Source organism: Orycteropus afer, unplaced genomic scaffold (assembly GCF_000298275.1).
Source record: "Orycteropus afer afer isolate SDZICR_OR568_19922 unplaced genomic scaffold, OryAfe1.0 scaffold00741, whole genome shotgun sequence".
Taxonomy (NCBI): domain Eukaryota; kingdom Metazoa; phylum Chordata; class Mammalia; order Tubulidentata; family Orycteropodidae; genus Orycteropus; species Orycteropus afer.
In genome coordinates, this window is record NW_006922328.1 from 91,589 (window position 1) to 102,769 (window position 11,181).

An 11,181-nucleotide genomic window follows, 5' to 3' on the forward strand; every position below is an offset into this window, starting at 1 on the left:
GGTGTGGTTTGGGCTTTGCTTCTGTGAAGACTGACAGCATTGGAAACCCTGTGAGGCAGTTCCACTCTGTCCTCTAGGGGCGCTGTGGGTCAGAATCGACTCCACAGCAGTGGGTGTGGTTTGGGCTTTGCTTCTGTGAAGACTGACAGCCTTGGAAACCCTGTGGTTCCACTCTGTCCTCTAGGGGTGCTGTGAATTGGAATCCAATCCACAGCAGTGGGTTTGGATTTTTGGTTTTGGGCAAATGCACCTGGCACCATCCATCAGCTGAGGAAATACAAAGGTTAAACCTTATCTTCAGTGTAATCACTGGAAATTGTGGGAGCTTGGCGGCTACGAGTTCTGGTAGCATAGTGCCTAAGGCATTTGACCACTAAACAGAAGGCTGGCGGTTCAAACCCACCAGCCATTCCTCAGAAGGTTGGGTGATCTACTTCCGTAGGGTTACTGCCTCGGAAACCCAAGGAGGGGTCACTATGAGTTGGAAACCACTCCACAGCTGTGAGTTTGGTTTGTTTTTTTTGACTGGATTTGCCTCCCACATAAAGAATGGTTCCTGTCTCAAGGGATAGAGTAAAATATCAAGAGTGATTTGAACTAATTCCCCCATCTCTTCCCTGTACCCACTCTATTCTCCCATCTGCAGGTGTGCGTCGGGGGGGGGGGCACACGAGGCTGAGGTAATGGTCTGAGTCCTTCAGCACACGGCCGGCAGGAGGCCAGAGTCTAGCAGCTTTCTCCTCGGCAGCCTGATAGGGAAGGACTTCTGGGGCCCAGCAATTCAGCGAGTGTGGTGAGAGGGGGAGGTGGGGAGACAGCATCAGGGATACCCCGGTGGAGGCTCCAATCACCGGAATGAGGGTTTGCACCAAACAGCTGGGAAAAAACGGGGCTCTGCACTCTGCCCTGTGATCCCTGCCCAGGGCGGGACGCCTGCTTGGATCCGGGTGGGGGAGAAGGTGGGACACCCAGCTGCGGACAAGCAGGAGGAGGACCAGAGCAGCACAGTGCAGGATTTGAAACGCTCGCCCTGGTGGCGCAGCAGCGAAGCGCTCAGCGGTGGACTGGAAGGTTGGTGGTTCGGATGCACTCAGCAGGTCTCTGGGAGAAAACCTTGGCGATGGGCTGCAGTAAAGATGACAGCTCCCCAAAAAGGTCAACAGTGAAGGACTCTAAAGCAGAGAAGGCATGCAGAGGGGGTGGGGTAAGGGGACGGGACCGGGCAACTAGAGCACTGGAAACAGGACAACTGGAATGCAGTTAACGAGGACATTGATGCATTGAGAAAAACATAACTCATGTCACTGAACAACCTGGGTAGAAGTTGTCAAACGGGGACTGAATTTGCTGTGTAAACTTTCACTGAAAATATTAAAAAAAAAAAAAACAGCTTAGAAACCCTATGGGGTAGCTCCACTGTTAAGTTACACAGGTCACTTGAATCAACTCGAATCAATTTGGTGGCGCTCGGTGTTAGCTGGGTGCTTAGAATCCTTGAGACCACGGCAGCAGGGGAAGCATTGGGCATAATTTATTAGAAACCGGAGAAGCACAAGGTATGTACCACAAAGGCGTCTGATTTTTACAACAAGGAGGCTGGTCGGGAGCCGCTGCCACACAGTGATGTCAGGGGCGGGCAGGGCCACACGCGTGGAGTTTCACTTTGTGGACAGGCGGCCACCGGCACCTGAACTCGTCCTTGAACAAAACAGAATGAAAACAGGAGGGACCCACAGAGACCGACCTGGTGCGCAGTTAGCATCAGAGTTCACAGCTAGCAACACAATAGGAAACTATACATATATAAAAACTATTAGAAAAATAGATCCCCAAATGGGCAAAAAAAGGAAAAATTATACAATTTACATAATAATAATAATAATAAAACCCCGCACAACTGCTGTAACAATGGCTCGGTGTTCAGTACGGGAAGGCTGCCCGGGCAGCCACAGCTGTCAGCGGTTTGAGACTACACCGACCTTAACCCTTTGTGCTTCACAAACCCACTGAAGCTGAAAGGTACACCCTAAATAGGAAACTCTCCTTTTCCACATGCATGTGTGTATATGTATCTATGTATGTGTACACACACGAACACACACGTGTGTACACACGTGTGCACACATGCATGTGTGCATACACACATATACATGTATAAATACATGTGTATATACATATAAATGCACATATACACATAAATACACACATGCACATATACATATATATATACATATATATAGTAACTTCTCAAGTGGGAAAATAAGTCCCAAACTGAAACGTGTTTGTCATCAGAGAAACAGTCATACTTGTTCATAAATTAACAAAGTCGCCCGCTCCTCACGGCCCCTGCAGCTGGGCCCTGATGCGTCTAGGAGCCAAGCGGCGGGGGGTCATGGAAGGCCCTGGCCTCCCTCCGCGTGGCCAAGAGGATAGTGCCCTCCTGCAAACCCACGAGCCCCCTCATCCCTGTGGCTAGAACCGAAAGGGCAGTGTCTTCAGCCCTGGAGCGATAAAGCGTTTCATCACCACCGGGGGCGCTCCCGAGCCTGGCGAGCACCCTGGAACGGGGCGGGCGGGTGCGATCACACGGAACAATGACAGAGACCATTCCGTTGTGTAGTCCCATCTGAAGTTCACTTGGGGCAGTGTCACACACAGGCGTCACCGGCCTCTGCTCATCCATGCCATGCCTCTGGGGGCCTTGGGGCCGACACTCAGAGATGTCTCTAGACCCACCCTAGCAGAGGCCTGGATGGTGGGGTCCCGGGTTCATGTGATGATTTTTGGATGGATGAGTTTTGGGTGCCAACAAAACTGCTAGCTCTCACGAAATAGAAAGCAAGTGGAATGTCAAAATGGGGCATCCGAACCAGAAAGGGCATCAGAAAGGACACTGCCGGATGCCATCGCCTTTACGGGGTGGGCGGGGCCTCTGTGGGGACCCACTTCCTGCCCTGTAGGCTCAGGTGGTCTCCAATTCCACGCTCGGGGCGTGTCCACAGCAGCCCGCTCAGACGCCCACTAGGTGGCGCAGGTGGAACCGGAAGCCCACCGTGGTACAGGAAACCTGACCGAACCCCAAGTCCTGCACCTCTCCAGCCCCCCCCCCGAGTGAAGTGCAGGTCACCTCGCGCTGGGGTGGACCCTGGCTGAGCCTCGAGGGCTGATGGAAGTTCGCCTGCAGGGCCTTGGTCACGGTGAGGGGGACCCTTGCCCCGCTGTGCTGCAGGGCGCCCACTACAGCCTGTCACTTGGGACACACTGCGCCCAGCCCAGCCACTCCACAGCCAGGGCGTCAAGGCTGTCAGCACGGGGGCTCTGTGTCAGCAGCCTAAGAGCTTATGGCCTGACAGACGGAGGGCTCAATGGGAAGGGGAGATTAGGGGCAGAAAACAAAACCGAGCATGGGGACAGGGCTGAACAACTCGGGGTGGGGGTAGGGGTGTGTGTGTGTGTGCGTGAATCCATCTAGTCCCGTCCTTGAAACCTGACAAAGATAAGCTTACAGCCCTTCCCGGTTTGTCAAACAAATCCTACAGCTGAAGGCGGGGGGACCGGACCAAGGTAGACCCCCCTCCACCCATCTCTTCCAGCAATTGAATTAATGAGTGTGGCCCCGAGAGGTCATGAGAACATATAGGGCTGGGAGTTACCGTGAGAGAGGGCAGAGGCCACTCACCCCAAGTGGGGCTTTCCTGCCTGGGGTCTCTTGGGTGGGTGCTCAAAGTCTACATGGTATTCCCTAAGGGGTATGGAGGCTGAGTGTGCAAAACAGGAGTGGCCAAGCGTGAAAATGAGTTACACTCCCCTCAGGGAGAGTGGATGAGATGGTAACCCCAGCCTTTTGCTGCCTCGGGATGTGTGAACGTGTTTATTTCAGGGGTATGGGGGACCAAGCGTGATAAGGAAGAGTCTACTGTATTTCCAGGCCTAACCGTAACACCATTTCTTCCATCACTGTCTTTACACACAAGAGAAAAACCCTGGTAACCCTACAAAACTCTTACCACGTAGCACTGTGACCTGGTGAACGACTCCTGCCGAGTCACCTGGGGTGTCCTGTTTTAAAAGGGAGGGACGGGGATTCCCACCTAGCCCGGGGGTACTTCTCTCTGAAACTTTAAGGCTTTGGGGTGAAGGAAGGAGGAGGCTCACACTTGTCCCAAGACTCTCGGGGAGACGTCTCTGGGGAAAATCCACCCTTCGTCAAAATCTATGTCGCTAGCTGACATGTCCACTCAATCGTTGCTTTCTGTTGGGTCCTGCCTTGCAGTGAACTCTCAGCCAGAAAGAGAATTACAGTAAACAAAACATGTCCCCTTCTCCTGTCCCTTTCTTGGATAGCCTCCCCTCCCTCAATTTCTCTGGCTCACATAGAAAGAGAACAGAAAACTACAGCAAACAATAAAACAGTGCATAGGTCCCAAGAAGACAGCAGATAAGCAAAACCCTGCTAAAATAAGTTAGTATTTATCAAAATACTGTACAGCACCAATCTACAGGAATTTAAATACCTTTCTTTGGAAAGCCAAGCCTTGGACTGTTGGCGACAATCTCTCTGGAACATTCAACAAATGTGGGCCTGAGTGCCCAAGGAGGCTGCCCCAGCCCTTCCGGGAGGAGCCCTCACTCCCTCTGCCCATCCTCTACTAGGCTTCCTTCCAGGAGGGCCACTCAGCCTTAGGACCATTCTCTGGGCCTTCCAGCACCGAGACAGAGGAAGCAGCAAATGCCATCAACTCACGGGCCTCGAGACAGAGGAAGAAGCAAATGCCATCAACTCACGGGCCTCGTGCGACCACATGTGTCAGAGATCAACTGGGAAAAAATGGGAAGCAGCCGGAAAGGAACATTTCTGTTTTCACGTTGTCCAACGTGCTGACGTCCCGTCACCTCCCAATGACACGGGGGGCTGTCCCGTCTTCTTAGTCACACCCTACATGGAACTGCGGCTCAGCCAGTGGACAGGAGGGTGGCGTGGACTGCAGTGCGCGTGGGCGCCCAGAGAGGGCCATGCAGGGCCGGCTGGACACGTGGGCGCTCGGCCTTGCCAAGTCAGTGTATGTGAGCATGCAGCATGTGGCCCTCAAAGCCACCAGAAGGAAGTCAACACAACCCTTGCCCTGTAGACCACAGCCCCTCAACCACGTGCCCGTTATGGGACAACAGGGGGCCGTCGTCCACGTTAACATTAAACCCCGACTTAATTTGGTGGAGTGACTCACAGCAACTCATAAGAGAACCCAATGGCATAGGACGTCAGAAGTGGGGCAGGCAGAGGGCACAGGCCTGGAGGGCGGGGCGCCGCTGCCTTGGTGTCGGCCACGCCTGCCTCGAGGACCTAACAAGACCCCAAAAGACTGACGGCAAGCAGGGGAGTACAAGACTCAGACGGATGGGGGAGACCCCCAGAATGAAGTCTGTCGGTGGGGAGCCAGGCCTCCAGAGGCAACCGTCCATTCAGTTCCTCAAGACACAGCCGGGCGACACCCTGGAGCGGCTCCAACAGCCTGGGCCTTCAGGCAACAGAGCACAGAGGGGTGCGCTGGGGGGTCGCACACACCGGTGGCAAGCACCGAGCTCCCCTTTACCCAGGCGTGACCACCGCTCCCAACGCTGCCGCAGTGGCCCGGGCGCTCCCAGGCGCCATCCAGCGACTGTCCCAGTGTCAAAGCAAAGCGGGGGCTGGGAAGGAGGTAACTGCTGCCGCGGGCGCCACGGTCCAGAAACGGGCCTTCAGCCGGCAGCCTTGTCTGTCCTTGTGCAGTGAAACCAGGGCCACGTGGCTGAGGTGGACATGGGGTGCGACACCCGGCTCGCACGCTGGCCAGCTGACTGGCCGAGGAGGGAGAGGGCTTTGAGAAATCTGGAGTATGAGGGTTTTCAACACCCTGGAGCGAGAGGCCGGGATTCTCCAGGTCGCCGAGAGGTGGCAGTCCCTGTCCCGCACTGGGCTGGCGAGCAGAGGAGAGAAGCGGCCTTCTTTTTGCGGAGGGAGGTGAGGACACACAGCGAGCTGGCCCCAGCTGTGAGGCCCCAGCCAGGGTGCTGCTGGGCGGTGACTGGGGCCTCATGGGTGGCCTCAGAGCTGGGCCTGGGCGGGAAGCATGCGTCTTGGGCTGAGGCTGCAGTTCAAGTAATCGCACTGTGGGCCGTGCGGGGGGGCTCTCTGCAGGGGGGCGTCTCCTGTCCCGTTGGCCGAGAGAGTGAGGGCGTGGTCCAGACCATCGCAGGGTCCCCAGGGCTCCCGCTCCCCCGGCTGGAGCCCTGTCACTTGCAGTGGTCCAGGTTGTCATCAGGAGTCTTCGCCTGGCCTTTGGCCAGGGACGCCTCCTCGCTGTGCCACAGGCCGTAGCCAAAGTAGATGATAAAGCCTGAGGAGAGGAGGAGGGGGGAGGCGTGAGCAGGACGAAACTGACAGGGCCCCGCGGACCCTGACGAGGCCCCGGGTCCAGGCCCGGCCAGCAGCCCCACGCCCTCACCGCAGGCTGGATGGGAGAGGCCGAGAGGGAAGCTGAATCAACTGTAACTCAATTCCCGTCCTCTCTGTAACTACCTCCCCCCTGGATGGAGACAGATAAGCGGGCATGATAACTCGTTTCCTTAGCTGTTTTTCAGAAACCCAGCCTAGACCAACTTGAAATCGGTTAAAACCAGCTCAGGTCTGGTCTGGCTCGCAGACACATGCAGTGAGACAAATGGACAAAGATGCAAGAACTAACATCCCCCTCTGCCTCAGCCCCGATCAGCTGACGACAACAGGAAGCGGTGTAACTCATCTGGTGTGCAAGCGCACTGCATTAAAAACGGACTGTCCCTTTAAACTAAGGTGGACAAAACCTCAGGCAACTTCCAGCTATTCACGCCCAAATTCCAAAATGTTTATGATTACGTGTAGACCCTTTCTTGAACTTCACAAAAACTGTACACCAGCCCCACTCGGGGAGTCAGATTGGGCCCCCGTCTCCTTACCACACGCATGGCAATAAATCTTTCTCATCTCTCAAGTACGCAGGGTACGTGAACTGATTTGGCTTAAATGCACACCAGGCAGGGACTCACTTTAGTCTGACTTCAAGGCAAGGGGGCCCTGCAGGGCCTGGAGGGGGGGGAGCAGCGGCCAGCACCCGGGCTCCTGGCACAGCCTCTGGAGGCCCTGGGGCTCAGCAGGGTGATGGTCCCTAAGTGACATGATGGTGACACAACACCGGGCTCAAAGGTCCAGGCCAGCCCCAGAGCACCAGCATCTGGGCACCAGTGAGAGACTGGACCGGAAGAAGGCTTAACGCGTCTCATCAGCCCCCCGTGTCAGCAGCCCAGCGAGTGAGTGACACAGTCAGCCCCCAAGAGGGCCAGGCCTGAGGAGCCAGCCAGCTCCAGCTGAGCTCTGGGTCCAGCAGGACACGCAGGGCCCATCTCTGCAGCTGTGGTGGCAGTGGCTGAAGGGAGGCCAGCAGGCGTGGGGCTGGGCCCAAGAGCTCAGCCCCCACGTTCCTGGGCTTCTCCGGCCACGTCCGGGTGGTGCCGGTTCAGTGCCGACAGACAGCTCTGCTGCCTGAGAAGTAAGGCCTTTTGTCCAGTGCACCCAACGGCACCTGGTATGGTTTTGGGTTTTGGTTCATCAGCACCTCACTCGTGCTCCCCAGTGCCCACCCTTCTACAGAGACCCTGTCACCAGTGGTGATGGTGGGAGCTCAGGGGAACTTGGGGGCTGTCACCCAGCCCCACCGGTGCCCAGAAGCCAGGACCTGCCAGGCCCTGGGGCCACTCTGCCGCCCTGTGTGACGTGACACTAACTGCTTCCTGGCTGACCGTGTACTCATCACCTTGCTCTTACTAACACCAAGCTCTTGCCTCATGAGGTAACGAGTTCAGGCGAAAGGCTGCTGCTGACGTGAGCAGCGTCATAAAGGGGTCCTCGCCTGGGGCCAACGGCCGCGTGCTCGGCTGCTCACCCAGCGGCTGGAGCTCAAGTCCACTTGAAGGTCCCTCAGGAAAAAGGCCTGGTGACCCACGTCTGGAAAACCCCACAGGCACCGTTCATTCCAACGCACGCGGCGTCGCCATGAGCTGGGTCCATTCGGCGGCAAGGGCGGGGCCCCAGCCTCCCAGGGTTCCCGTTGTCTAGGGGAAGCTGCCGAGACGAGACGCGTGTGCACTGCCGGCTGCAGTCCGACCTGAGGGGCTGGCGGCAGCAGCCACCGGCCGGGGAGCACGGACGGCGCCTGCAGATCAGCGGCGGCTTGGGGGGGAGGGGCCGGGAGGACAGGAGAAGCGCGGGCGCGCGCACAGGGCGCAGATGCCCGCGGGAGCCCGCTACTCACCCAGCAGCATCCACAGGGCGAAGCGCACCCACGTGCCCTGGTCCAGCTGCATCATGAGGTACACGTTGACGAAGATGCTCAGGACGGGGAGCACCGGCAGGAAGGGCACCTGCCGGGAGACGGGGCGTCAGGGCACAGACAGCAGGGGAGGGCGCCGGGCGGGACTCAGCCAAGAGACCGGAGAAGGCTGTGCGCCGGAGACACGCATGGCCAGGGGGCGGGAGGGGCCGTCCCAACCCCACTTACAGACCCGAACACACCCCGTACCCCCACACACACCTCCACCCCCGACTCCCAACTCCCACCCCACACGTGTACCCCACAACACACACCCATACCATCTCAACACAACACACACACCCCGGTACCCACGCCAACATACACCCTACGTGAAACTCACAAGGGCTGCCAGGGGAGCATGGGGGAAGGATAGTACCAGTCCCCACAGTGCAGAACCCCACACGTATCCCATGGTCCAACACACACACCTCCTAATACACCCCGCATCCCCCAACACATACTCCATACCTCAACACATACTCGCTTCCCAACACAATGACGTACACACGCCCATCAACACATCTCATCCCCAACACCCACACCCCAACACACACACACCCAACACACACCCACACACCTCAACACACTCTACAGGACACGCCTCCACCCCACCCCCACCCCACAGGCCAATGCTGACAGGACTCTCGGCCACCAGCTGCCCGGGGAGCTCCCTTCCAACTGTCCCCTCCTGCTGCTCACTCTCCTACTCAAGGGGACAGGGGGGTTCTGAGCCCTGGCAACGCCACGGTTGGATGTTTTATTTGGGAGTGTACTGACGTATTACTATAACCTAAGAGTGCAGCTGCCTGGTCGTCCAAGGCCCGGCAGGCGCCCAGCGGGGCAGGCCTCCACGGGACGCCACAGGGACAAGGCGCACTGTACCAGCTGAGGCCGACGGAAGGGCCGTGGCTCCCCATCTGAGTCTGCCCCACCTTTGAGGGCCAGGTGTCTTTCTCCCCAGGCTCCGGCCCACATGCCGCGGCAGAGGTCTGCCCGTGACTGGGCTCCCAGCAGGAGCACCAGACGCTGCTGCCTTCCAAGGCCGCCCGGCAGATGCTCACCTTGAACGAGAGCTTGGTCTTGCTCTCGGGCTGCCTCCAGATGACGACGGTGACCACCAAGCAAAGGACCGCAGACGCCATGAGCAGGAAGGCCGACCACAGTGTGCCGGCCGCGAGGGCCTCTTTCCCCAGCACCGTCACCATGCAGAAGGTGACGATGAGGATGGCTGAGACGCAGAGAGAAGGGGTCACCGAGCCATTTCCCACTGCGCCCCCAAACGTGTGCAGAGGGATGCCCGCTCCTGCAGGCCGATGCCGACAGCACAGCCCTGGAGCTGGACCGAGGCTCATGCCCTTCAGTGCCTTCCACCCTGCACCCCCTTTGACAAGAAGCCATAAGCCATTCGAGAAGCAGGACCCCCCAATGTCTTACAAGCCGTTTGAGAAGCAGGACCCCCCAGTGTCTTACAGGGAAGGTCAGGCTCTTACCTATGAAGCTGGTCGAAATGTTCACAATTAGCCCGGAGAGTTTGGAAGGCTCCGTGTTTTTGGGGAACAGTATGGTTTTCAAAGAAAACCCTGCTTCCGGTAGAAAGCCCGTCTGGGAGTCGCTGGTGCTCACGAGCTCGTTCTGATCCGCCTGGTCCAGCTCGTCACTGGTCTTGGCCATCTGGTACACCACGTTGGGCTGCTCCGGCTGGTACCTGGGAAGACACGCGTCGCATGGGCATCGGAACCCAGGTAATTGTGTTGCTGGGTGCCCTCGGGCCCGTTCCGACGCATGGCGAGCCTACAGACAGGACTGAACTGTCCCTCAGCGTCTTCTAGGCTGTGAGTTTTACCAAAGCAGCCCCCCAGGTCTTTTCTCCCAAGAAGGCGCTAAGTGGATTCGAACCCCCACCCTTACGGGAAGCAGTCACACTTCACCATCGTGCCACCAAGGCTCTTCTGCTTTACGGACAAGGACATGCACCGACTCAAGTTTTTAGGAAGCTACCCAGGGAACGAGGCATAGAACAGGAGGATAGGGCTCAGAAGTGGCACGTTCCAGGCCAAGGAGGAGGCGTGGGTTCTCACCTTCTGCCTCTGCTTCTGGGAACCCATCCCCTGGAACCTCTGTTTTTGGGGAACATGACCTCCACTCTGAACCAGTCCCCAAACGGCCCGGGACGCCAACTGCTTCGCAGTGGCACCTGCCCTGAACTGCATATGCTACTTGTCCACTTAGGCTGTTCGGCTGCACAACCCAACACGGTCTACCAGATGGCCGCTCCCCCCAGCTCCACAGCCGCAGGGACCAAAACCAGGACAGAAACAGAGAGCGGGATCATCAGGCCCCTGGCTGACGGATTTGTGAACCTGTGTTCATGGGGTCAACGTATTTTAAAACTCCAAGCGCCTTGGAGCACACAACGCTACAAAGCTGGGTGAAGGTGCTGGCCTGTGGCCATGACTGCCCGGACAAAGCCACCCGCAAAGGACAGCGTTCTTCTGACATGAGGTCCCTCATCTCTCTGCTCAAATGAGCAGAGCTCACTGTCAATCTCACTGGCTTTGAAAAACAGAGCGCTTAACTGCTTCTGAGTGGGCACCAAGCTAGCTAACCATTTGTGTGCTGATTCTGTTAAGAAAGCGAAGGGACTTCACGGAAGATTTTAGCTTTGGGTCCCTTAAAAGGAATAAAAACAAACTAAAATATCCCAAACCACACCCACTGCCGTGGAGTCAATTCTGACTCACAGCGCCCCTAGAGGACAGAGTGGAACTGCCCCACAGGGTCTCCAAGGCTGTCAATC

At 57.3% G+C, this 11,181-nt stretch overlaps 1 protein-coding gene across 1 annotated transcript in view; it reads right to left on the reverse strand.

Annotated features, from left to right (window-relative positions):
* Positions 1-6,270: 6,270 nt before the first annotated feature.
* The window catches only part of SLC7A1 (solute carrier family 7 member 1), a 34,478-nt gene continuing 29,567 nt past the window's right edge, over positions 6,271-11,181 (reverse strand). Inside the window, exons 8-11 of the mRNA XM_007957377.1 lie at positions 9,875-10,089; positions 9,446-9,612; positions 8,325-8,433; positions 6,271-6,374 (exon numbers count right to left, since the gene is read on the reverse strand). Coding sequence (XP_007955568.1) covers positions 6,271-6,374; positions 8,325-8,433; positions 9,446-9,612; positions 9,875-10,089 — 595 coding nt within the window. The remainder of the gene's footprint in view (positions 6,375-8,324; positions 8,434-9,445; positions 9,613-9,874; positions 10,090-11,181) is intronic.